General features: G+C 49.5%; 7 protein-coding genes across 7 annotated transcripts; 3 read left to right on the forward strand and 4 right to left on the reverse strand.

Moving 5' to 3' along the window:
* Positions 1-742: 742 nt before the first annotated feature.
* On the reverse strand, positions 743-3,113 carry H6S33_008654 (uncharacterized protein; the record flags this gene model as incomplete). The annotated part of the gene is made up of 2 exons (XM_044840129.1): positions 743-2,964; positions 3,026-3,113. 2 exons carry the CDS (start codon positions 3,111-3,113, stop codon positions 743-745), a joined length of 2,310 nt encoding a protein of 769 aa, XP_044687768.1.
* Positions 3,114-4,852: 1,739 nt separating this feature from the next.
* Positions 4,853-7,453, reverse strand: H6S33_008655 (uncharacterized protein; the record flags this gene model as incomplete). The annotated part of the gene is made up of 3 exons (XM_044840130.1): positions 4,853-6,209; positions 6,272-7,071; positions 7,142-7,453. The coding sequence occupies 3 exons, from the start codon at positions 7,451-7,453 to the stop codon at positions 4,853-4,855; spliced, it is 2,469 nt and encodes an 822-aa protein (XP_044687769.1).
* Positions 7,454-7,734: 281 nt separating this feature from the next.
* Positions 7,735-10,524, forward strand: H6S33_008656 (uncharacterized protein; the record flags this gene model as incomplete). The annotated part of the gene is made up of 2 exons (XM_044840131.1): positions 7,735-7,944; positions 8,020-10,524. 2 exons carry the CDS (start codon positions 7,735-7,737, stop codon positions 10,522-10,524), a joined length of 2,715 nt encoding a protein of 904 aa, XP_044687770.1.
* Positions 10,525-11,850: 1,326 nt separating this feature from the next.
* H6S33_008657 (uncharacterized protein) lies at positions 11,851-14,384 on the reverse strand (the record flags this gene model as incomplete). Its single annotated transcript, XM_044840132.1, has 4 exons — positions 11,851-13,320; positions 13,382-13,875; positions 13,933-14,135; positions 14,212-14,384. The coding sequence occupies 4 exons, from the start codon at positions 14,382-14,384 to the stop codon at positions 11,851-11,853; spliced, it is 2,340 nt and encodes a 779-aa protein (XP_044687771.1).
* Positions 14,385-15,056: 672 nt separating this feature from the next.
* H6S33_008658 (uncharacterized protein) lies at positions 15,057-16,387 on the forward strand (the record flags this gene model as incomplete). Its single annotated transcript, XM_044840133.1, has 5 exons — positions 15,057-15,084; positions 15,161-15,233; positions 15,292-15,424; positions 15,484-15,914; positions 15,982-16,387. The coding sequence occupies 5 exons, from the start codon at positions 15,057-15,059 to the stop codon at positions 16,385-16,387; spliced, it is 1,071 nt and encodes a 356-aa protein (XP_044687772.1).
* Positions 16,388-17,319: 932 nt separating this feature from the next.
* H6S33_008659 (uncharacterized protein) lies at positions 17,320-18,179 on the reverse strand (the record flags this gene model as incomplete). The annotated part of the gene is made up of 3 exons (XM_044840134.1): positions 17,320-17,365; positions 17,446-17,815; positions 17,897-18,179. 3 exons carry the CDS (start codon positions 18,177-18,179, stop codon positions 17,320-17,322), a joined length of 699 nt encoding a protein of 232 aa, XP_044687773.1.
* Positions 18,180-18,963: 784 nt separating this feature from the next.
* Positions 18,964-20,150, forward strand: H6S33_008660 (uncharacterized protein; the record flags this gene model as incomplete). Its single annotated transcript, XM_044840135.1, has 2 exons — positions 18,964-20,064; positions 20,115-20,150. 2 exons carry the CDS (start codon positions 18,964-18,966, stop codon positions 20,148-20,150), a joined length of 1,137 nt encoding a protein of 378 aa, XP_044687774.1.
* Between the last annotated feature and the right edge of the window lie 2,487 nt (positions 20,151-22,637).

Genomic DNA, 22,637 nt, shown 5'->3' on the forward strand with positions numbered 1-22,637 from the left:
TAAATTGCAGGACGACGGAATTAACCGATCACCCGTGACAGCCAGCAAAGAGCTTTTAAACTTGGGTTATAAGAAAAGGCTTTATGGTCATGTTTCTCTAACTAAATTATAAATACCTACCATCCACTTCGAACGTTTACACCATCTAGACCGGGTAGAACACACCACGGCCCACTACTAATTGAGTGTACGTTTCTGCATGTTAATATAAATCAGAGCATTTGTTCACCTTTCAATATCGGTGATGTTCATAAGTAGTCGGGGATGGTGGATGTTTAAGCAGGCTAAACAGGGCATCAAGATAGCATTTCTCTTGGTGTAAACCGCGCCTACCAAGAAACACCCCTTAAGGGCCGGGTTTAGAAACCATATCATGATTACATCTAACGAGGCAGGTATTGGGCGAGATTGTGACTTTTCTAGGTCATGGAAAACTGCTTTTATTTCTTTCATCTAACTCTTACCCCAAATTACAAAGGGGAGATTGATAAAAAAATATAGGCGGACAGAGAAAAAAAAATAAAAAATAAAAAAAATAAAAAAAAATAAAAAAATAAAAATAGAAAAGACTCCAGAATAAAATAATTGTAATGATGACTAAGATATTTATCCGCATAAGTTGTCATAAAGGTGGGGGCATAAGTTCGTGTTAAACATGATAAAAAAAGACATCGGCGCACAAGATTACCATGCCGGATATTCGTCCGGCATGTAAAGAAATAAACAAAGCAGCCCAAAAATTTCAAGTCCCACCCCTGGCCACCAACCTCTTCAACAACAACTGCTGTCTATCGGCCTCTCTTTTCCCGATCTCTTCCAGCAACCTCAATTCCTCTTCAACGTCTGTACAACCACCTTCCGAATCCGTGTCATACCCTTCATGCGTCACCACATCAAGCTCTGTGTCTGAATACGGCCTCCACTGCTCACTCACGCTCGGCTCACGACTCTCAATTCTCGCCTGCTTCTTAACCTCAATCTCCTCATTGAAACTCCTCTCCATCGCATGCAGCTTCTCGAGCGCCAGCTGCCGCCTTTGCCTCAATGCTGCAGTAAAAGGATCATCTTCGCCCCAGGATACAGTGGAGGCAGAGTATATGCTGGTCCTATCATCGTCGTCATCTTCACCATAGTCCGTATCATCTGGTTCTGTATCACCTTCTTCGAACTCATGATTATACAGCTCCCTCCCCCGACCTGAAGGGTCGTTCTTAGTGATCCTCGCCATCCTTCCAGCAGAAGCCAGCGCCGGGGGCACGGCAAACGCGAGCAGCTCCTTCGGCGGACGCAAAGGCGTTCCCCGTGTTGAGTAGGATCCTTTCGCCGATAAGCGCTCATGCGAGTGATTGGAAGCCCACTCTTCGCTGGCAGCTCCACGTGCCTCCATCAGGCCTGCGCTACCGTGGCGCTTGGCGGGAGAGCGTTTCTTGAGCATTGATGCGGGGAGCGGTGATGCGCTGACTGTTCGCCGGAGTTTTCCAAGCTGCGGTTTCGATGTTGAGGGGGTCGCAGTGGCTGCGAGGCGGGAGCCCCATTTCTGGGCGTTTGGAGAGAGGGGTGGAGTGGGCAGGCTGGTCGCCCAGTACATGGTTCGGAGGAGGGATTGGGGAAATAGTGGTAGTGGGGATTTAAGAGGTTGGTCTTTTTCTGGCCTAGAATTATGAGAGGTTGTAGAGCCAGGGCGAGAGGTGGGGAGAGGTGTGTGCGCGGCTACCTCGAGGTTGATGCCTATCTCTCTTACAGGTGCTGAAGATCTCCGAGTGGTACGAGAATCGAGAGTGTCTTTCCTTGCCAACGAAGAAAAAGATAGTGAAGTGTCGAAGCCCGATTCAGACTCTGTCCCCCATCTTTCTTGCTCTTTCCGGCTCTCTCTTTTCTTCCCTGTTCGGTTTACGGCCCCTCGCTTTGTATTTTTAGATGTTGCCTTTTGACCCCTCGATACAGGGGCCTCATTTGGTTTTCTTTCGAATTTTCCGGAAGATGAAGTGCTAGCTGTTGTAGGTCGAGGGGCTTTCAGTTCACCACCAAATTGGTCAGAGTCCAGACCTTGTCGTTGTCCTAAGGCTGATCTTCTGGATACTCTTCGCGAAGTGGAATAATCTTCACGCTCAGTTTGTTGCTTCTTCGTGCCTTTGGTGGTGTCATCTACGTCACCTCTACCTCGCGATTTCTCTTTAGGTTGTGGCGATTGTGCGGGACAGCGTGCAACAATTGCGTTTACACGTGCCGAAAGATGCTCTAAATAGCCAGGCGGTACCGAAGAGCTACTAGACGAAGTAGAGGCCAACGTTGAGCGACCGTCTTGGGCAACCTTCCTGGATTTCAAATCCGAGATTCTCAAATCACTTCCCCGGGTCAATCGGCCCTTGGAGGATCCCACCTTATCCGACTGAGACATAGCTCCGAGAATGCTACCATCCCATCCCGAGTCCTTATCGTCTGTCGATATCTCATGGTCGTCCACCTTCGTTGTGGGGAGTACCAGCACTGGGTGTTTCTTCTTCGATGTTTGTGGTCCTTCCATGCTGTTTCCGGCAACCTTCTCTACTTTGTGCACAGACCTCGAGATTTCCTGGGGTCGTCTTTTAGTTCCGGGTGTTCCCGATCCTGTCCCAACTAGTAGTCCCCTTTCTCCAACATCGACGAGAATCTCAACGGTATCCCTGATAGCATCAAGGTCCTTTTCACAGAACTTGCGTAGATCCAGCCTCTCAAGTTGTCGTCTCTTTCTTTCCGTTAAATATCCATTCCGGCTACCTGCAATGCTACTCACAAGTAGCTTCATGTTCCTGAGCTTCGTTGCAAAATCGGGTACGGTGACGTCCACAAAGGGCACACGCTGGAAGGTTGGATGAGTCTCATAGAGAGCTACGAGGAGCGAAGGTGTCACATCGAGGAGATTCGTCAGCCTCGGAAGGCTTTTGGATGATAAGAGTGTGTTAAGGCGATGGAGGAGGGATAGGTCTGTCGATAGCGGTGGTTAGCGGTAGCAATCACCAATTTTCTTTTTGAGGGGGCTATTAACCGTCTGGAGAGTGATCGGAGAGGTAGCTGTCGGAGAGAGAATCGAGACTTGTACGGTCGAGATTCTTATCGATGTTGTTTTTTAACATCTCCGAGATTGAACCATGGAAATGTTAGGTAGTCGGTCGGTCGAGCTCGTTTTCTTGCCTGCCGGGTCTCGAGGTGTTGTTGTCGTTCGTTGGCGGTTGCTAACGCCACGCTAATGCGGGCAGTGCCTAGTGGAACCGACCAATCAGCGGCCTCGGCCATCCTTGTAACAATTCCTTCGATTCCTTCGATTCCTGATCGATTGATCGGCCGGTATGAACGCATTATTATTAGTGCTTGTAACTACTCTAGAGAGTACCTATTCGGCTTCGTTTCGCTGCTAAAATACAAGCAATTCTCTCATAAGGTTTTGATCCATTCAAAAACTTGGCACAAAGACCGGTCCTCCTCAAATTAGGGGATAGACATGAGTCAGGCCGGAGAGGGATGTTTTAGTGTCGAGAGTACAGCACCTTCTGGGCTCATGGCGAACATGTAAAAATAACTAAGCATATTAGTACCTAGAGCCGCTTTTGAAATAAGATTTCTAAGTTACCAGCAAGCTGACCACGCCCTGAATGTTCCTGTCAATTGGACAATACCGCCAAACCGAATCATACCCCATGCCGCCTAGATAAACACGATTGTGTGAGTAATTATGATAGGCGGAATCAACGGAGGAAACGTGCGCAGAGAGCACAATTTATCCGGCTGGTTTGGTCATTCGCCATTGACCCTGAAAATACTGTACCTACGTCTCGTACAACACAGAGTACAATAGGGTATGTACAACCTGCCACAGACTGGTCTTATGCACGCGCAGCTGCAATCACACAAGACACCTCGCAACCTTGATAGGTGCATATGGTTGATCGCCGGAAGTGATCAAGTCACGCAGGTACATACATTTTGAAGTGAGTTCTTGAGATCTCCCTAGCTGGCCGTGTTTCAATTCGCACGAACAATCTGAAAGTGCTGAGAGGCTGGTGTTACGATAATGAAAGGGCAAGGATTATTGCACCCTTTCGTAGATCTACGAAGCCTTACATACCGCTCGCCTTAGAGGTTACCAAGAAACCTAAGACTCTGGGTGATACAAACACAGACCGCTTTTTCGATTACCGCTTTCGGCTCTTTATATTCTACGTCACAGCTTCTACTTTACTAGCGAACACAGATGTATCCAGGACGTGGAGTAAATCTCAAAAAAGATGGTATTTATATTTGGTCGTTTTCTAAACGCCTCATTAAGATACCTAGCGGAATTACTTGAAAGCGAATTAAGGGGTGAATCTAAAATTAAATAAAAGGTTCTTAACGAATAAGAAGCTCGTGAAGATTTGAGATTTGTGAATACATGTAGTTTTGCAGCGAAAGTCTAACTTGAATTCCAAGGTCGATAAAATTTGGCTGGGGATCCCCAAGAACAAAATCTAAAGCAATAACACGTGCAAGTATCAGGGCAAAGGCTCTAGCTCTCGACCATAAGATCGAAATCGAGTTAAAATCAAATCAAAAAGAGGGCGCTGATCGGTCAAGATCCAAAAACTAGCCCGACAGGATAAATGTAGGGACACGTTCAACCACGAGCTGCAAAGAGTTTTCTTATTTTATATTTTCTTTTACTTTTGTCTTTCCATACAAATATAGATAAGGTATTCGGGCTCGGGCAGGAGACACAAAGAAGTTTCTAGTTGGTAAATACATATAAAAAGAAATCCCCCAGTTGATTGATCCCATCCATCTGTGCGCTATTTAAAACCAGAAATCATAAGAAAATAGGGTCTTATTTAAAAGCCCTCTACAACTCTTTTTCTTCGCCCGTCTTCTTCTTCACCTCCAACCCCTTCTTCTTCTCCTTGCCCCACCCAAACTTCGTCGCCAATTTCCCATATTCCCCCCTCTGCCTCTCCGTGACACTGGGCCTAACACCACACCACGCAGTCTCGAAATCCTCCCATGTGACCCGGACCTGTCCAACAGGAACACTAACCACCTCGCTACCCGAGCCAATATCCTTCAAGCAGCTCTTGCGTAGCGCACTCACACTCGCTTCTCTAACCAGAGCCGCTAGATCAGCTCCTGAGAAGTTCTCGCAGCGGGCATCTTCACCCAGCGCCTTGAGGTCTACGCCTTCAAGTGGACACTTCTTTGTTATTGTCTTGAGAATGTCAACTCTCTCACCGGGGGTAGGAAGGTCAACAAAAAGTGGCTTATCGAGACGTCCAGGACGCAGCATAGCTGGGTCAATAACGTCAGGACGATTAGTGGCTCCAATAACATAGATACCCTTCCTATCGTTCAATCCGTCCAGCTCCGTCAACAAGGTGTTCACCACCCTTGCACTACTTTCTGACAGAGAGTCGTCTCGTCTCGGGACTAGAGCGTCCAGCTCATCAAAAAAAATGACGCAAGGCACACTTGCCCTTGCCCTGGAAAATACCTGTCGCACTGCACGCTCAGATTCTCCGACATACTTGTTCAGTAACTCTGGCCCACGGACAGATATGAAATTTGCGCGAGACTCATTGGCGACGGCCTTCGCAAGGAGGGTTTTACCGCACCCAGGAGGACCCCAGAGAAGTACGCCGGTAGGCGCGGTGATGCCCACTGAAGCGTATAGCTCGGGTCTTTTAATTGGTTGAACGATCGCCATTTGCATTTCGACACGGATGGGGCCGAGAGCGCCGATATCGGCCCAGGTGACATCGGGAACGGTGGCAAAGCCTTCGCGCTTGGAAGAAGGTTGGATCTTGGGGAGGGCGGTAAGGAAGTCGGGTAGAGTTATTGTGAGAGGTTCGAGTTGAGAGGGTGTTAATGTTGAGGGGTAGGCTTTTAGAAAGCTTTGGATGATGCTAGTCACGGGCGCGTTTTCCTCGTGAGGCAGTGTCTCAGTGAGAGGTGCGGGAACATGAGGTTCAACATCAATGTCCATTCCGTCGGCAGTAGTATTATTGGGCGTAATTTTAAGGGCTTCGATGCCGGGGTTGGTGATAGGTGTTTTGAGATTTTCAAATATCCGCTTCATAGCAGACGTGCCAGCTTCTGCAGTAAGAGAGTTAAGATCCGCGCCTACGAAACCAGGGGTCATCTTTGCAAGGGCCGAAAAATCGAAATCACCACTGAGGCGAAGTTTTTGGGACAATACCCGGAGAATTCTGGAAATGATCATTAGTGCATGTTTTCTGGAAAGTCCGAGTGACGAAATCATGATTCATACTTTTCTCGCCCAATTTCATCGGGTACATTGAGACAAATTTCCCTATCAAATCTTCCTGCTCTTCTCAATGCAGGATCCAAGCTGTCGGGTCTATTTGTGGCACCGATAACCATGACAACCTTTCCACCAGTCTTTTCAAGCGTAAGATCGTCCATACATGTCAAAAGCTGCGCAACGATTCTTCGTTCCATCTCCCGCTGTGCACTCTCTCGTTTTGGCGTAATAGCATCAATCTCATCCATGAATACCAAACAAGGTGCCTTCTCCCGTGCCTCCTCAAATAGCTCTCGGAGCTTCTTTTCAGATTCCCCTGACATTCCGGATACTATCGATGGCGCCGAAACTGCCAGGAACGGTAGACCTAACTCTCCAGCCATCGCATTCGCCAGCATTGTCTTTCCACACCCTGGGGGGCCGTGGAGAAGGACACCTCTAGGGGGCGACACACCGGTGTGCGCATAGACCTCAGGATGGGTCAGTGGCATTGCAATAAGCTCGAGAAGATCGTTTATTATGTCGTCGACACCACCGAGATCCTTGAGTGTTATGTTCTTTGGGGGAGTGCGGTCTTCTGTGGAGGTGCTTGACGCCTTTACTCTCTTTGTGGTTTCGCCATCCTTTACGGAGCGTTCCTTGCGTTTTCGAACAGGTGGGGTAGCTGTTTCTGGGGCTACAGAAGAGGCGCGCTGGGTTGCGGCGGGGGTTGTAGAGGTTGGGGATGCTGTCGACTCTACGGCGGGGGTCGCAGTCGCTTTCGTGCCCCACATATCCACAATTTTCTTATTGACCGCATTTGTATTCTACCAGCAGTCATTAACACCTTTAGCTCGTAGAGTAAAAATTCCACTTCAACCCGGGGAGTGTTCTCACTGTGGGTTCCATAAGCCCCATCTCATTCAATCCCTCGAAATCTGAATCGATCTCGTCGCCGTCGTCTTCTTCGCCCTCCTCTCTGAGAACATCGATCGCCTTCTCGATCATCTTTTCTACATTGAGCTTCTTTTGCCTCGGCAAACTTCCATCTGCGACAATATACTGATACAGCTTCGTTACTGATAATCGCAATTGCCCCGAGCTCGTCCCATTCTGTTCTTCTGCGAGCGCTACTTCGTCGACATACCGGCGGACTAGAACCAAGACCTTCTTCTCAAGGTCCTTCGTAAGGGATCTGTAGTGTGGCATTTTTCTTTCTTTCTCTCTTTATCGAGTGCCCGTTGCGCTGAGAAAGCAAAGAGTATCGCCAATGGTAAGTCGTCGCTTTCCCAAAAAGTTTTCTGTGGGCAAGGCGGCGGCTCTAGCTTGGGGTGGAGCGTGCATGGTTTAGCCCCACGCACCTTCACGTGACACATGCATGAAAATGTTTCTTCCTCAAAAAAAGTTATCACTAAGCCTGCTGCTACCGCAAAGAACCAGCCATCTCCCACTCTTCCAACCACCAACCCCAGAACATATAATAGCCAAAGATGGCTGTATCAGCGACCTCGGTGTCGCTCTCGGCTCCATACATCATATTTCCACTATCCCAACCTCTACACCAGACCCGTGCAAAGGATAGAGAGGGTGGCACATACCGTGTGTGCTTCACCTCGTCCGTCGAGTCCACAAAGAAGCGAAAACGCAGTGCGCAGGAAATTGCGGTCGCAGTGGATGGAGAGGGCGTTAATATCTACGATGTATGTGCCAATTGACCTCTCCGTTCCTCTGGCTGTGGATTGTTGACGGTTTTTTTCTTCCTTTTCTCTCGACAGGTTCGTGCTACACAGGTAATATCTACATATGCGCTGCCGCCTACTACAAAGTTTTCCTGCGCGCCCACATCCTCTTTCACCCGCGGGGGGAAGAAAGCCACAACTTTTGGGAGGAGGACTTATGCGGCTGTTTCGAGTCCCAAGAGGGAGCTCCTTTGCTGGGAGGAACAGGGTGTCTCGAGCGATGACGACAAAGCTGGGGCAATCAATGCCTTGTCTCGCGGGTCAGACTCAAGATCTGACGTGGTTTACCTCCAAGATCTCCGGAAACGAGGAACAGAAGGTGGCTTGGTTGCCGTATATGCGGATGGATATGTGCGCTGTTTTTCTTCGGATCTAAAGGAGCAGAAATGGGAGTTTTTGGCACAGACTTTGGGTGCTGCGAAGAAGGTGGCAGTAGTATTTGCAGCGTCTACTACTTTGAACGTGGCGAAGAAAGCGCTGCTGAAGGATCGTCTGGATATTGTGCTCCCGACAGCTGTACCCACTGAGGAAGAAGAGGCCCCCGAGGATGCAGTTCTTTTCACCGTGACCCATAATGGATCTATCTTCGAGGCAAGGGTTTTTACAATCCCCACTGCCGGCGAGAACAAACCCCCTCGTGAACTCCTCGTGCTCCCTCTTCCAGGAACCGCAGACGAAGAACTCGCATCCTTCTCAATTCACTTCCCAACTGCGACACTGAACCTTCTCTCTACGGAGAATTTAACTACTTTCTCACTCTCAGCTACAGTACCGACAGTGCTTTCTTCCCTTAAGATCGCATCCAACTCTAAAGACGATCCTACCCCGTCCTCTCTGCTTCGAATCTCCTCATCAACTGTACTGGTTGCCACCAATGAGGATATCTCACTTTACGATACCAAATTTACCTCTCTACAAGCCCGCGTCCCGATACAACCTTCCACGGGAGTTAACACCCCCGCAACATCTCGAGCTTCAACTCCCGCTTCTACTGTTAAGGGTGGTGTTGCACTATCTTCATATCTGCCAGATCTAGACCTCGCAGTTGGATACTCCCAAAATGGTATAGCAGCAGTGCAGCTCTCCCGCGCTGGTGTTAAAGGCGATGCCCGTAAGTCCGGGTTGCTCATTGACTCTCTCTGCCGTGGTGTTGGTGTCGATGCTCCTGCAGACGTGAACAAAGAGGGGCGAACTACAGCAGCAAGACAAATCGCATTAAAGCTATCGGCCGAGAAGACGAAGATGGATGCTGCATTGGCCGGGCTTAAAGATGCAAAGAAGGATCTTGACTTGGAAGCATTCGAGGCCACTTTTGCAGAGTACGTAAATATCAAAAGGAATATGCAGGATGTGGATACGACCATGACAAATGGTACCTCAGCAAACAACGCGCTCCCAGAGTTTTTTGCCAAGACTACTTTTAAACCTTTACTTCACGAATTCGTCAGCACAGTCATTTCTCTAATTTTTGAGCCATCTGAGAACAAGGAGGGAGGCTTAAAGATTACTTTCTACCCACCCAATGTTGTAAAATACCTCGCCGAGTCCGGAAATCTCTCCAGTGCCCCTCCCGGGCTAGTAAATGCACTTGCGACCTACGACCCCACCCTCCGTTCCCTTGAATGGGCACTCTCCACCGTTCCCGAGTTGAAGATCACCGAAGTGGCCGCTGCGGTCAGCATCGCGCTCCGTGCCCCAGAAACTGAAGAAGACCTCGCACTCAAAGTCATTCGCTCTGAAGTGCTTCGATTGGCCCTCGTAAGGCTCGACACTTTCCCCACCTCCTCTGTCATTGCTACTTTCAAATCTCAACTTACCGGGGACGATCTTGCAGCCCTCATAACACTCCTTCGCGGCGAGCTATCACTCTATGATTACGAACACGATGATGACTTTGATGCCCCAGAAGTCGCCGTCAGCATTGGTGACATTGGCATCGCGTCATCCCTACTCACCGCTGCCCTTGACACAGTCGGCATATCCGGTCTCATCCTTCAAGACGGTGCCGAATCTCTCGTAGGTTCACTCTATGAGGAAGTAACAGATGCCGTAGACGCCGTAGAAGAGGCTGCTGGCCTGAAAGGAATATTGGAGGAAATGTTCCGCCACGCTGAATGGTCTTCTCCATCTACCCTGAAACGAAGAGTTGAGATTAGAGGTACCGCTCCAACTGCTCCTGCCACTGCTCCTGCATCTATCCTGGAAACACCGAAACGAGAGGGTGGGAAGGCACCTGAGACGCCGAGCATGCAGCTTCTCAAGAGTGCGATGAAAGCACGAGGAACCGTGGGCGTGAGGAAGGGTGCATCGCCAGGGCTTCTCAGAGCCGTTTTAGAGACACCTCGCCCATCTGAGAGGGCTGGAGGCAGTGCTTTATTACCTCTTGGGCTGTCGCCTGCAACATTGGGCCGAGAGAATAAGGTAGAAGGATTGCCTTCGGAGGTAGAGAAGAGGGAGACAGAGAAGAAGAGAGCGAGGGAGAACGGACTGAGGAAGAGTTTGGTGCTAGGTGTTTATAGTGTTGAGAGCATGGTGATTTAAGGGAGTAGTGTGGCCTTAGCATGAGAGGACAGGTTAATTGATTTACACTAGTTGGGGAGTCAATAGATAAACAAAAGCATGTGAAACTTTGGGTAATTATGTAGATTCATATTTCTTTTTTCCTTTCTCTTAAAACAGCCGGGCTTATGCTTCATGATATACCCTCAGCGATTGATGTGCTTGTGCCTCTCGACATAGGTACATGTAGTGTTAAATGAAAGTACAGTAATGAAAAGAGATTATAAAAGAAATACTACTCACCATGTCACTTTCTCAAAGCTTTGAAGTGCGGCCTATCGAGGATGTAAGATTGCACATATGATCCAGACTTGGCAATAATATTCAAACATCAATAATCACTCGATGAGCTTCGTAATCTCTGTAGAGAGTAACGTATTCATGAGGCATCACTCGTGTCTTGGCGGCTTTCACAACAGCTGCTCTTCTGGAAAGTTTAATTCCAAATACTTGTTTAGGCGATGCGAATTGCCTGTCTAGGTAATTGGTTTAAGGTACTCTAATGTGCGAAAGTTGACGCCCCTACCAGTATGAACCGCAAAGGCTCTCTCACACCTCTACCGTATGGTGGGTGTGCTTTGGTAGGAAATCGACTAGGTCTACGTAGCTACGATGAATTATCTCATATAATTGATCGTCAAATCAATGATGCCCCTCATTTCCTTGGAGAGGGGCTATGTAATTCAGTTGCGTGGTGAGAGGAAACAGCTAACCCGAATTCCTTTAGTATGAGCGAAGTGCATTATCACCGCCTTAAGTGGCTCGGCTTACGGTATATCCACTGTCCTGTATCTTTGCTTATGTGGTCACTATGGGAGAGGGAATAGAAATAACACTTATTCGCTTGCTAAAATAAAACACGGACGATATCCAAATGAGAAAAACACGCCCAACAGATAAGAAATGAGTACAAAAAACAACCGCGCTATGATCCATAACCTCCGCTTCATCAGACAGAAACATTGAATCGTGATATCAGTCATTCCAACATAGCTGCCGCCTAAAGCCATGATGATAGTGCGGTCTAACACAAACCCCCATGATATACCGAGACAAAAAGGAAATGAATGGAGAGAGAGTAGTACATAGGAAATGGTTTGAGGAAGAGAAAAACTGATGAAAGAAAAAAAGGCCGCAGGCATCGATCTTAAGGATAAACAAGAAAATAGTAGTGTTGAGAGAAGGTTACGAAAGAAAAACAAAGGAAGACGTCAAAATCCCCGATGAACCTAACTCCTAGACCGACATAGAAAATAGTGCAACGTAAGTGCCGCTCCGTCCTAAATCCCATCACCCAACCAAGAACGCTTAAAAACACCCATCATCCCACTCTTCTGCGCTCCTTACTGAAACGATCCCCCCGCCTTTCCCGTTCCTTGCCTCCTCACTGTAACCTTCACCCTTATTTTTGTAGTATCTCTCCATAGGATCCACTCTTTCCTCATCAGCGTCCCCAAACTCACTATCAGCACCAAATGTTTCCCAATTTTCACTGCCACTACCACTCGTCAATGTTGTTGAGGAAGTGAGCGAGAGCTTCCGTGCCATAGAGTCTATAGAGCTCCCTGACATGTCCCTGCTGTGTGAGTTGTATCCATTATTTTGATTCGATGGCTGAATGTGTAGCTGCTTCTGGCGAACTCCCTGTCTAGGATCTCCCTCTTCAGGAGACACGGAGCGGATGCTGATTTCACTTCCAGCCCGGGCTCTCTGTAAGGTCTTGGAGGGTTGGGAGAAGAATGACTGCATTTTCGGAGCTGTGATGTTTGACAACGGAGGCGTTTTACGCTTGATGGTGGAAAATCGACCAACTGTCTGGGTTCCTTCTTTTATATTATGGCTTCCCTCGGGCAATCTATTGTCCCTCATGGAAGACTTGGATGGTGACCTATTAATACCATTAAGATTACTGGCACTGTTGCTGTTCGTAAGGCCTATACGGTTTCCGGGGCCAGGAGTTTTTGCGCCCGATCTATGGATAATACTTTCTTTGGATGATGCAGTTGCCAGCGCTCGGCCTCCAGATCTACCGACAGTAGCGCTCATGCTGGCGCTGTAACCATGGGAAAGATTGGTACGATCTACTGTAGGGGTCTTGGATCTCAAGGGCAATGCACTTGGAGTTTTCGGCCTTGTGATTGGTGTCGTTGCTGTCTTTGTAGAATTGGCGACCCTCGAAAGAGGACGGGGAGTGGCTCCTGCTGTATTAGATCTCGGTCTTGCAGGTGTCGGTCCAGGCGTTCTAGCACCAGACCGTGATGGATACACGACACTCGCACTCATCAAAGTCTCAAGATAGTTTTCCCCCTTGACCGTGAATGGCTCGCCGTACTCGTCTTCCCATTGCTCAAGTTCCTTCTTCAATTCCAATTCAACTCGAGGGAGATCCTTCGCAATTCGTTTCCGCATCTTCTCTTCACGAAGAAGACGACTCGGGTCACGGGTCCCCCCATTTCCACGAGAAATAAGGCGAGACGCATCATTGGCAGTGGTCGCAAGTATCTCGCGATCTTCAATGAGGGAGCGGTGCTTGTCAATAAGGGTTATTATAGGCGAGCGCTCACTGTAGAGATCCTGCAGGCGCTGAATTTCAAGTTCATGAGCCGCAAGAAGAGCATCAGACATATCATCTGAGGTAGCAGGTAAAAAGTACGATATCTCCTCTTCTGAGAAGTAAAGTTTCTCCCACAAGTCTGAGAGAGTTTTTCGAGCATCATTGACCCAGTTATGGAGATTCTCCTGTTTGAGCTCTACTAACCTGTCAAGCTCCTTCTCCAGCTGCAATTCCTATTGTCAGCCATTGTCTACGCACACTTAAATGATTATTAGTAAATCTTACCTCGCGGATTGTTTTTAGGTCGTAGCCTCTACGCTGAGCAAGGAATGTCTTTTGTTCTTGTGGATCGACACCAAGTTTTTCCCATAGTTCGCCAATCTCGATCTTCAGGTCTTCGATCTGCGCATTCCTCTTTTCCTTCTCGGCCAATAATACATCCTTCTTCCCCCTCAGATGATCTAGGTCATCATTCAACAGCCCCAGTCGCTCCGGCTGCGAAGTTCCGAATTCCACGACATTTCTATCGATCTGAGATTTAGGGATTCCCAACTCATTGTATAAATTAATTATTTCCCTAGAGATGGATTGGACCGTCTTTGCACGCTGTGAAAATTCTTGATAAACACGCGTAAATTCTTCTTTAAGTTTCTCATAATAAGAATGTGAAAGGTCGAGCGAAGCGATAGCTGCGGGATCATTTGTCGCTGGGGGTAGAGTAACCTGGAGTGTTGCAGGCTCGAGTCGAGAGGCGTACTGTTCTAGTGCTTGCGATAATGCTTTTTCAAGGTTAGCGCGATAGAATATATTAGAATTTAGAAGGTGCAGAGGCTTACTTCGGATGGTTTCGTATCTTTCGGTATGTCGCTTCTGTAAATTTTCGTGTTTCTCTTTCAATCCTCGTAAACATTTGAGTAGTGGGGTCGTAGGTTGATCGTTACACTCGCTGGAGCTGCTTTTTCTGTCATCAAGCGATTGTTCCATCTGCCTTATCGAGACGATAAGCTTGCGACATTCTTCCTTCAGGTGGTCCTTTTCTCTATTGGTGGGCTATTAGCCGCTGTGCTTCAACCAATCAATTCGGCAAGGCGGGGGGGGGATGGGGGCGAACGCACTCGGCGACTAAACCCAACTGCTTCTGTAGCACCGTATTCAATGCAGAATAGACGCTTGCCTCGCGGGCGTCGCGCGCCGAGTTGGAAAGGCCGATTTCATCAAACAAACCGTGTAAATTATCGATAGCTTTCGTGAGCTCAGCCTGCATCGAATTATTCGTGGAAGGATCCATTGTGTCGTTACGTTCGTAAACCAGGCAGGCAGACACAGCGAAAAGTAAGGCTGCGGGGGGAAGTGTTATGAAACAAGTGGGATGAAAATAGACGCGCAGATCGACTGTCTTGAAGCGGCGTTGGGCGCGTGAATCGTGAGAACGTGCGAAAGAGCGAAAGGAGAGAGAAACAAGGTCCCTGGTGCTGGTCAAGCCAGTGGATGATCAAGTGTCGAGCGACAGACAACACGCCAGAGGTAACAACAAAAGGAACGCAGAATGTAAGGAGAAGAGAAGAAGGCGTCGCGCAGGAAGAAACAGGACGATATAAGATTAAAGACTGTGACCTCACAGCCCAGATGCTTGTGGAACACAAACAGTAATAGTAACAGGGAATTGATTGTTTGGCTATGTTTTGACGCGGGTGACGTTCTGTTGCCACAGAAACTGCCTATCACAAGGGATCGCGGCCTCTTTAACTGCCAACCCGAGCCAAGCTGAAACGTTTCAGCCTGTTGAGCCTCCCCCACTATGGCGCCCTAGTTTAGGTGCAGATCCTCCATCAACGACAAGTGCATTGTCAGCACGAACGGCAGCAAGCAGCTTGTTCCAACGACAGCTCCCCTCATCTCGTGTGAATCAACTTAACTTTGGAGCGCTATCTATCAATATATCTCCAATTCGGGCTCCATCATGGAGACCTCAGCTAAAAAACAGTTTGGTACGTCACTAATACTTGCTCCGGTTGCCCCACTCTGTACAACAGGCCTGGTAGAGCTAACTTCTCGTCTGGCTAGAGTTCGAAAACAACATCGTTCTCGTTGACCCCACCAAGGACGGCATTTACACCTATGATGCCGCTGAACAAAAGTATTCCAGCCCCAAGCTTCCTAGTTTGATGAAATTCTCTATTAACCACCGTGCGCAGAGCACTCAACGAGAAACGGCCATGGAAAGAGAATCCCAACTATTTCAAAAGAGTCCGCATCTCTGCCGTAGCTCTTCTAAAGATGGTTATGCACGCCCGCTCCGGTGGCTCTCTTGAAATCATGGGCTTGATGGTCTCTCTCTCTCTCTTCCCACGATCCACCTTGACTTGGGCCTCCGATGGTTAACTCAGTCCCGCCTGCAGCAAGGAAAAATCGCCCACGAGACCTTCATAGTAATGGACGCCTTCCCTCTCCCCGTCGAGGGGACCGAAACACGTGTCAACGCCCATGACCAGGCCTACGAATACATGGGTGCCTTTGACACCTCGGAGAAAGCTGTTGGGCGAGCAGAGAACGTGGTTGGCTGGTACCACTCTCATCCCGGGTATGGATGTTGGCTGTCAGGTATCGATGTAAACACACAGATGAACCAACAGCAGTTCCTGGACCCCTTCCTTGCTGTTGTTATCGACCCCGATAGAACCATCTCTGCTGGAAAGGTCGATGTAGGAGCTTTCAGGACGTATCCTGAGGGGCACAAGGCCAAGGGTGGTGACGATGACGGGGAATACCAGACTATCCCACTGAGTAAAATCGAGGATTTCGGTGCCCATAGCAGCCAGTAAGCCTTTTTCTTAACTTTAAACCACTCAGAAGCCTCCCGCACTAACCACCAATCCTAACTACAGATACTACTCCCTCGAGATCTCACACTTTAAATCCTCCCTGGACGCCCACCTTCTCGACCTCCTATGGAACAAGTACTGGGTCTCAACCCTATCCCAGTCCCCCCTCTTCACCAACCGCGACTACTCCACCAAGCAGATGCTCGACCTCTCGCAAAAGATCCACAAGACCGAGATGACGCTCTTCTCGGGCTCCGGCAAGGGCAACCGCTCCTCGCTGCTCCCCGCCGGCTCCAGCGGCGGCAAATCAAGCGCCACAGAAGGCCAGCTCGACAAGGTCGTCAAGGACTCCAACAAGATTGCCAGCGAGGAGATCGCAGGCCTGTTCTCGAGTGTGGTCAAGGACAGGATCTTTGGCGGCGTCAAGGTTGACACCGCCGGGAAGCCTTCAGCCTCGTCTTCTTCTTAGTAGTGGCAGTGGCAGTGGCAGTTGTGTTTGGTTGGCGTTAAGGGCTGTTTTTGAATATAAATTCTTATCTTGCCGATTTTCGTGCTTTGTTTTTACTCTACCCTGGAATTGGACTGGACTGGACGGGACGGGAATGATGGCGGTCGTAGGCACTGGTCACGAATAAACAGATATGGGTATATGTATGCAAGCTACACCCTGGTACTATAGCATGGTGATCCCGGGTAGAATAGTGTGGTGTAGTGTGGTATGGTGTTTGCGATATATTGCACAGCATCGGTGTTCCGTGGTTGCAAGAGCACTGTTCGACCAGTGGTTTTGTAACATCGCTTAGTAGGGTTGTTGTGTTTTATCTGGTTCACGGACCCTCACTCGCACTGCTACTATGAAACTGTTACTGTATCTGGTGATACCCATTTGGCCGCGGTACCTAGTGATAGTTATGGCTTTTATAGAACTATATTTAGGAAGTATCCTTGACATATAGTATTGATATCGGTAGTGATATGGCTTTTATAGGACTATATTTAGGAAGTATCCTTGACATATAGTATTGATTCTAATTGTGTGTAATTGACGAATCAATCACTCACTCAAGCCATATAGAGCCAATGATTCAAATCATTATTAAACCACTTAAACCAGGCCAACGATTCGAACCATTTCCCGAACGAATCACTCAAATAGAATCAACCCCAATAAAACCAATGATTCAAACCACATCTCATTCACACCGTGATATATAACGTAAGTACTTTAAGAGCCAGATGTAGAAACGTAACACCGAGACAATCATTATTCATCCTCGACATTTACAGCGCACAGAAAAAGAGCAAAGCACGAATGGTATAACATCTCCTAAACCAGAACGCAAAAAAACCTCAGAAACAAACCGCTGTTCCCAACGCCTCGACCATCGATCTAGCACACGTCTATTTCCCAATCGTCAAGAACAAACGATCACCGATATCACCAATACTGTCACACACACACACACCAATTAGCACACATCCCCACTCTCCCACACACAAACCAAAAGAAAGAAAAGGCAAACTCACCCCGGCACAATCATCCCCCCATTCTTCCCCCCCAACTCACTATCCACGGCCCCGACCACAACCTCGACATCCTCCCCGCCGCCCTCCGTCGCCGCCCTCAGCACGCCCTCGGCCGACCCGAGCACCGACACGACGAGTATCTTCTTGACGCCCCACTCCCTGAGCGTCTGGATGGCAGCCTCCGCGGTGCCGCCCGTGGCAATGACGGGGTCGAGGATGATTGCAATGTCGCACGGCCGCGCGCCGTCGCCGCTGGTGGCCACGCGCGTGGGCAGGTTGTTGTAGTACTCGACGGGCTGGAGGGTGGTCTTTTCGCGGAAGAGGCCGAGGTGGTGGACGGGGACGGGGGCGGGGAGGAGGGTCTCGAATGCTGTGGTGTTGTGTGTTAGCTAGCTATCCATCTAGATTTCTATAGAAAGGTAGGTAGGTAGTAAGGTGGGGGGTGGGGTACCTTCAAGCATGCCCAACCCACTACGGAGCACGGGCACCAGTGTGATACTGGCCGGAGCACATGTCTGGACGTCGAATGAGGCGCCGAGCGGGGTCACGTCTGTGGTTCCTGATGGGACGGCGGTGAGGACGCGGGCGAGGGCGTCGGCGGCGAGGAGCAGCGAGATCTCGTGGATGAGGAGCTTGGTTTCTTTGGGTGTTGTGGAGGCGCTGCGGACCTGCGAGAGTTTGGCCAGCAGGCAGGGGTGGGTGGAGATGTGGACGTTTGAGGGGAGGGCGGCCATTGTGTGATTGTATGTGATGTGGGGTTGATGATGGATGGATGGAATTGGATGGGATGGGATGGGATGGGATGGGATGGGTTTGGGTGCTGGTGGGGAGGTCAATGGAGTGGAAGTGGGTGGGGGGAGAGGTGAGGTTGAGGTGAGGTTGAGGTTGAGGTTGAGGTTGGGGGGAGCTGTGGGGAGCCAAGTACTCTTCTTCTTCTTCTCCTTCTCTCTACCTGTCTCTGTTTGTCTGTTCTGCAGCTCTGTCTGTCTCTCTACTTGCTCTACTTGCTCTACTCGCTCTGCTTGCATGTACTGAGGTCACCTGGTGGGACAGCTCTCTTTGTTGGCTGGCTGCTGCCCCTCTGCGGGAGGTCCCGACCGCGACGAGCTCCCCTTATCGGCTGTCGCCCGCTGATTGGCTCGCGTGCTGCCAAGGACCGACGGGGGCAGCTTTGTCTGGGGAGAGCCCGATAAACATTGATCCTCGCCCAGAACACTTATCGCAGCTCTCTCTCGGCTGTGGAACATACGTAGGTAATGGGGTAATACCTACGTTGTTTGTGGATACCTGCCCTGGCTCAGATCAGAGTCCCACAAAGAACCCCGATGTGTATATGTAGATCTTGACATGTACATCGACCCCACAGGCTGTTTACTTATCGCGGCTTCTCGGCACCTGTTTGTTCCTCTATGTACACAATGCTTGTAGTTCCTAGATCTAAACACACGCCTATCGAAGCCCACCAATGCTGCTGCCACTCTAGCTAGCACAGTCAATTGGGGAGCACCAGAAACACAAATGGCCCCCAACACCCTCACCACCGGCCAAGACGACGTCGCCGCGCCCGCTCCCATCCCACCCGGGACATCTGCTGCCCCCCACCTCGAGGACGCCCCCCGCCAGCCCAATTCCTCCACCGGCCAGAACACCACCACCGCCGCCTCAGTCCTCCAGCAGCAATCCCATCCGTCCTCGTCCCCGTCCCCGTCCCCGTCCCCCGCCGAGAAGCCCGCCCCGCAGCCCCTACAGCTCCTCTACACCTTCGGCTGGCTCACGGTCTTCTCGATCCTCGGCACACTCGCGCGCCTGGGCCTCACCGCCCTCACCACCTACCCCGGCGCCCCCCTCGTCGGCGGCGTCATCTGGGCCAACTTCACCGGCAGCGCGATAATGGGCTTCCTCGTCGAGGACCAGCGCCTCTCACGCCACAACCCGTCCCTCCCGCTCTACATCGGCCTCACAACAGGCTTCTGCGGCAGCCTCACAAGCTTCTCCAGCTTCCTCCTCGGCGTGTTCGAGAACCTCTCCAACACGCTCCCGGCATACGACGGCCGCCCCACGCGCGGGTACAACCTTCTCGCAGCACTGGGCTACCTGATCGCCACGCTCTCGCTGTCATTCAGCGGGCTACAGGTCGGCGCGCAGGTCGCCATGTTTGCGCGGCCATTGAGGCTGGCGCTGCCGCGTCTGGACTGGGCGGCGGTGCCGCTGGCAGGAGTGTGTTGGGTGGGCGCGGCGTTGCTGTGCGCTTTTGTGCCGAGGTGGCGGGAGGTCGCGTTGTATGCGTGCCTGTTTGCGCCTGTTGGGACGGCTACGCGGTTCTTGGTGGGGCGGTGGGTGAATCCTGTTGTGAAGACGTTCCCGCTGGGGACGTTTGCGGTGAATGTTGTGGGGACGGCGGTGCTGGCGGGGGTGGGTGTGGGGAGGTATAGGGTTGTGGGCGGGGAGGCGGCGTGTGGTGTGGTGAGGGGCGTGGGGGATGGGTTCTGTGGGTGTTTGACGACGGTTAGCACGTTTGTGGTGGAGGTGAGGGGGTTGAGGAGGGGGCATGCGTATGTCTATGCGGGGTTGAGCGTGCTGGTGGGCATGGCGGTCATGGTGTTGGTGCTGGGGAGCTATGTGAGTTCTCCTGTCGTTCCTTTCGGCGAAGCTGCTAATGAGAGGATTAGACCTGGACACACAACGTCAATACCGCAATCTGTTAGTAGAGAAAGGGACCATGTTTTGATAGATTCCCCCATAGTTAGCAGGGGCATAAAAACAAGCCAGTATAAATCGTAGAAAGGTAATAATATAATAATCACGAAGCCAAGCTAGGAACCCACTTCCAGCTAGGTCACTTGCCCATATCACCATGCCCGCCGAAAAAGTAGGAAGAGATCTAGATGTTTAAGTAACTTGATTCGTTTATCGAAAAGGAGTTCAACCACATGTACTTATATAGTCACGGATAGGACAAGTATCGACATGACAGTGATAGGTATCGACATTGTTTGAAAAGCCAAATACCCCACCCTTTGCAACCGTGTTGCCGAGTGATAACCTATGATGCGGTCACTACTCGCCCTCGAACGTTTACGCAACACCGCCGTGCTACCGTTCATGACGTAGGAGTTTAAATCTTCCTTCTTAGGGTGTTAGCTTGGTGTGGCCTAGCTTTTGGGGGGAGTTGAGCATCTTAAAAGTGGCTCTTCATCATGGTTATTCGTCTCAATGGGTTTTGGCTCTTCCTCGTGGCCTAGGCTCTTTCCGTTTCTTCTCTCTCTTTTATCTAGATATCAAAGTTCCACATACCGATGTATTTAATACATTGAATAACTCATCCAGGGAAACGACGAATTTTGACACTCCTGTTTTTTTGGCTCTTTGCTATGGAGCGGTAAATGTGTCAAAAGTAATTTTACCACCGGTGGTATAAGCGCTGAATTTCAGTCATTGTATCTGCACGCTATCCTACATTAGTACATTTCCACCGGTATAAACACTGAGTTTCGGTCTTTATGCTGCGCTATACTAAATAAGTAAATGTTCAATCATTAATGCCAAAACTTATGAAAATTTCCCACCGGTGGTGAAATACCGCCACCGATGGTGAGATTCCCCACCGGTGGACAATTTTCATATATATTGGCATTATATGGCCCCTTTTGGCCAAAAGGTCTGTGCTTTTATCATAAAAATTAGCATTATAGGGTACAAATACTGGTATTATTTTCACCACCGGTGGTAAAATAATTTACTACCGTTGGTAAAATTACCTTTGACACATTTACCGCCCCATACTTTGCCGTGCTGACTCTTGTGCAGTTTTGTACTACTTGTGGGCGTCTAGCTCTGAAAGAGTTTTGGATCTTATGATGCTTTGACTCTTCCTCAGTTATTTTGGCTTTTCACCGCACACGAAGGCTTTGCAATTTGATTCTTCTAGCGCTCTTGTGTTGCGCGTCTGACTCTTATGGGATGCTGGTGCTTTTAACCAGGACATCTATGTATCGTTTCGTTCCCTAACACCAACACTCCCAGTGGCTCTAGCTCGAGCCAGTCGATGGCTTTTAGGTGTTCTTGATTAGAAGAATAGTTACAAAGCCCGCTTGACGTACCACCCCTACACGAATAGCTTCAAAATTAGGGCACTATGGGCCCTGTAAAGTATACGAGGGTCAACCATGTGCAGGAGAAATTTTTTGAAAAGGTAAGAGGAGGATCAGCCCAGTCCTGGGATAAGCCAAAAGGACAATACTACGCGTAGGACTGGACGGGACTGGACTTGCCAAGGAAATAGAATCAACTTGGCCAGACTGACTAGAACTTGGGCCGGTCAAAACTTATAAAACCTGGGCCGTTTGGGTATTGAAAGAGGCGTATGGGTATTGTACACATAAAGACGTGGAGAAGCATTAGGACGCGCGTGTGGATGCGTAGATGTGAGTTTTTATCCTGTCAATCGTGCGAGTGATATTTGGTGATTTCAAGCCTCTTAACCCCGGAGGCATCGGAAAAATTGATCCTTGTGTTTAAATCATATTCTGGATAGATACCACCAGCGACATATCTTATTTTGATTCCCGCCCTTAGGTTCCCGCTCTTAAATCGACCCCAGAGCAGATGCATGCGTAGATTTCAACACAATAAACACCTGTGCAGACATGCAAACAAGGAATCATAGACTGTAAAACCTTTTATTTTCAGACTTAAGGGTGGCATGACTTTCGGATCTGCAAGATCAGTACTGTGCACCTATATCGCTGCGGGGAAGGAAATATCCAGCAAATATTTCCCCCAGATCCCATGCCCTCTATTCAGGCCTATTACGAAGCCTTATCAAATTGCTAGTGTTTCTCAAACCTCCCGGATTATACCTATGCTCGTTCCACTTATCAGTAACGACGCAATTATAACCAACTCCTGAGGCATGGATATCTCACCTCAACAGCTTCTCGATAAGATCGACATGTGTCATCAACATCCTCCTGCAGCAGTAACGCCTGCACCCGAGTTTATCCATGGCCATACTGTCCAGCCAGCCTTATGTTAACAAGAAGTGTGATGGGATGGGGGGGGGTAGTACGCTTCGATTTCGCCATCTTCAAGGAGCTGCAGGTATTGTTCCCAGAGGTCCCCGATCACCTGGGGGTGTTAGTCGGAGTTATTAGTGGATGGTTAGTGCTAGTGAGATGATCTTACCTTGCCGC

Source organism: Morchella sextelata, assembly GCF_020137385.1.
Source record: "Morchella sextelata strain SCLS chromosome Unknown scls_27, whole genome shotgun sequence".
Taxonomy (NCBI): domain Eukaryota; kingdom Fungi; phylum Ascomycota; class Pezizomycetes; order Pezizales; family Morchellaceae; genus Morchella; species Morchella sextelata.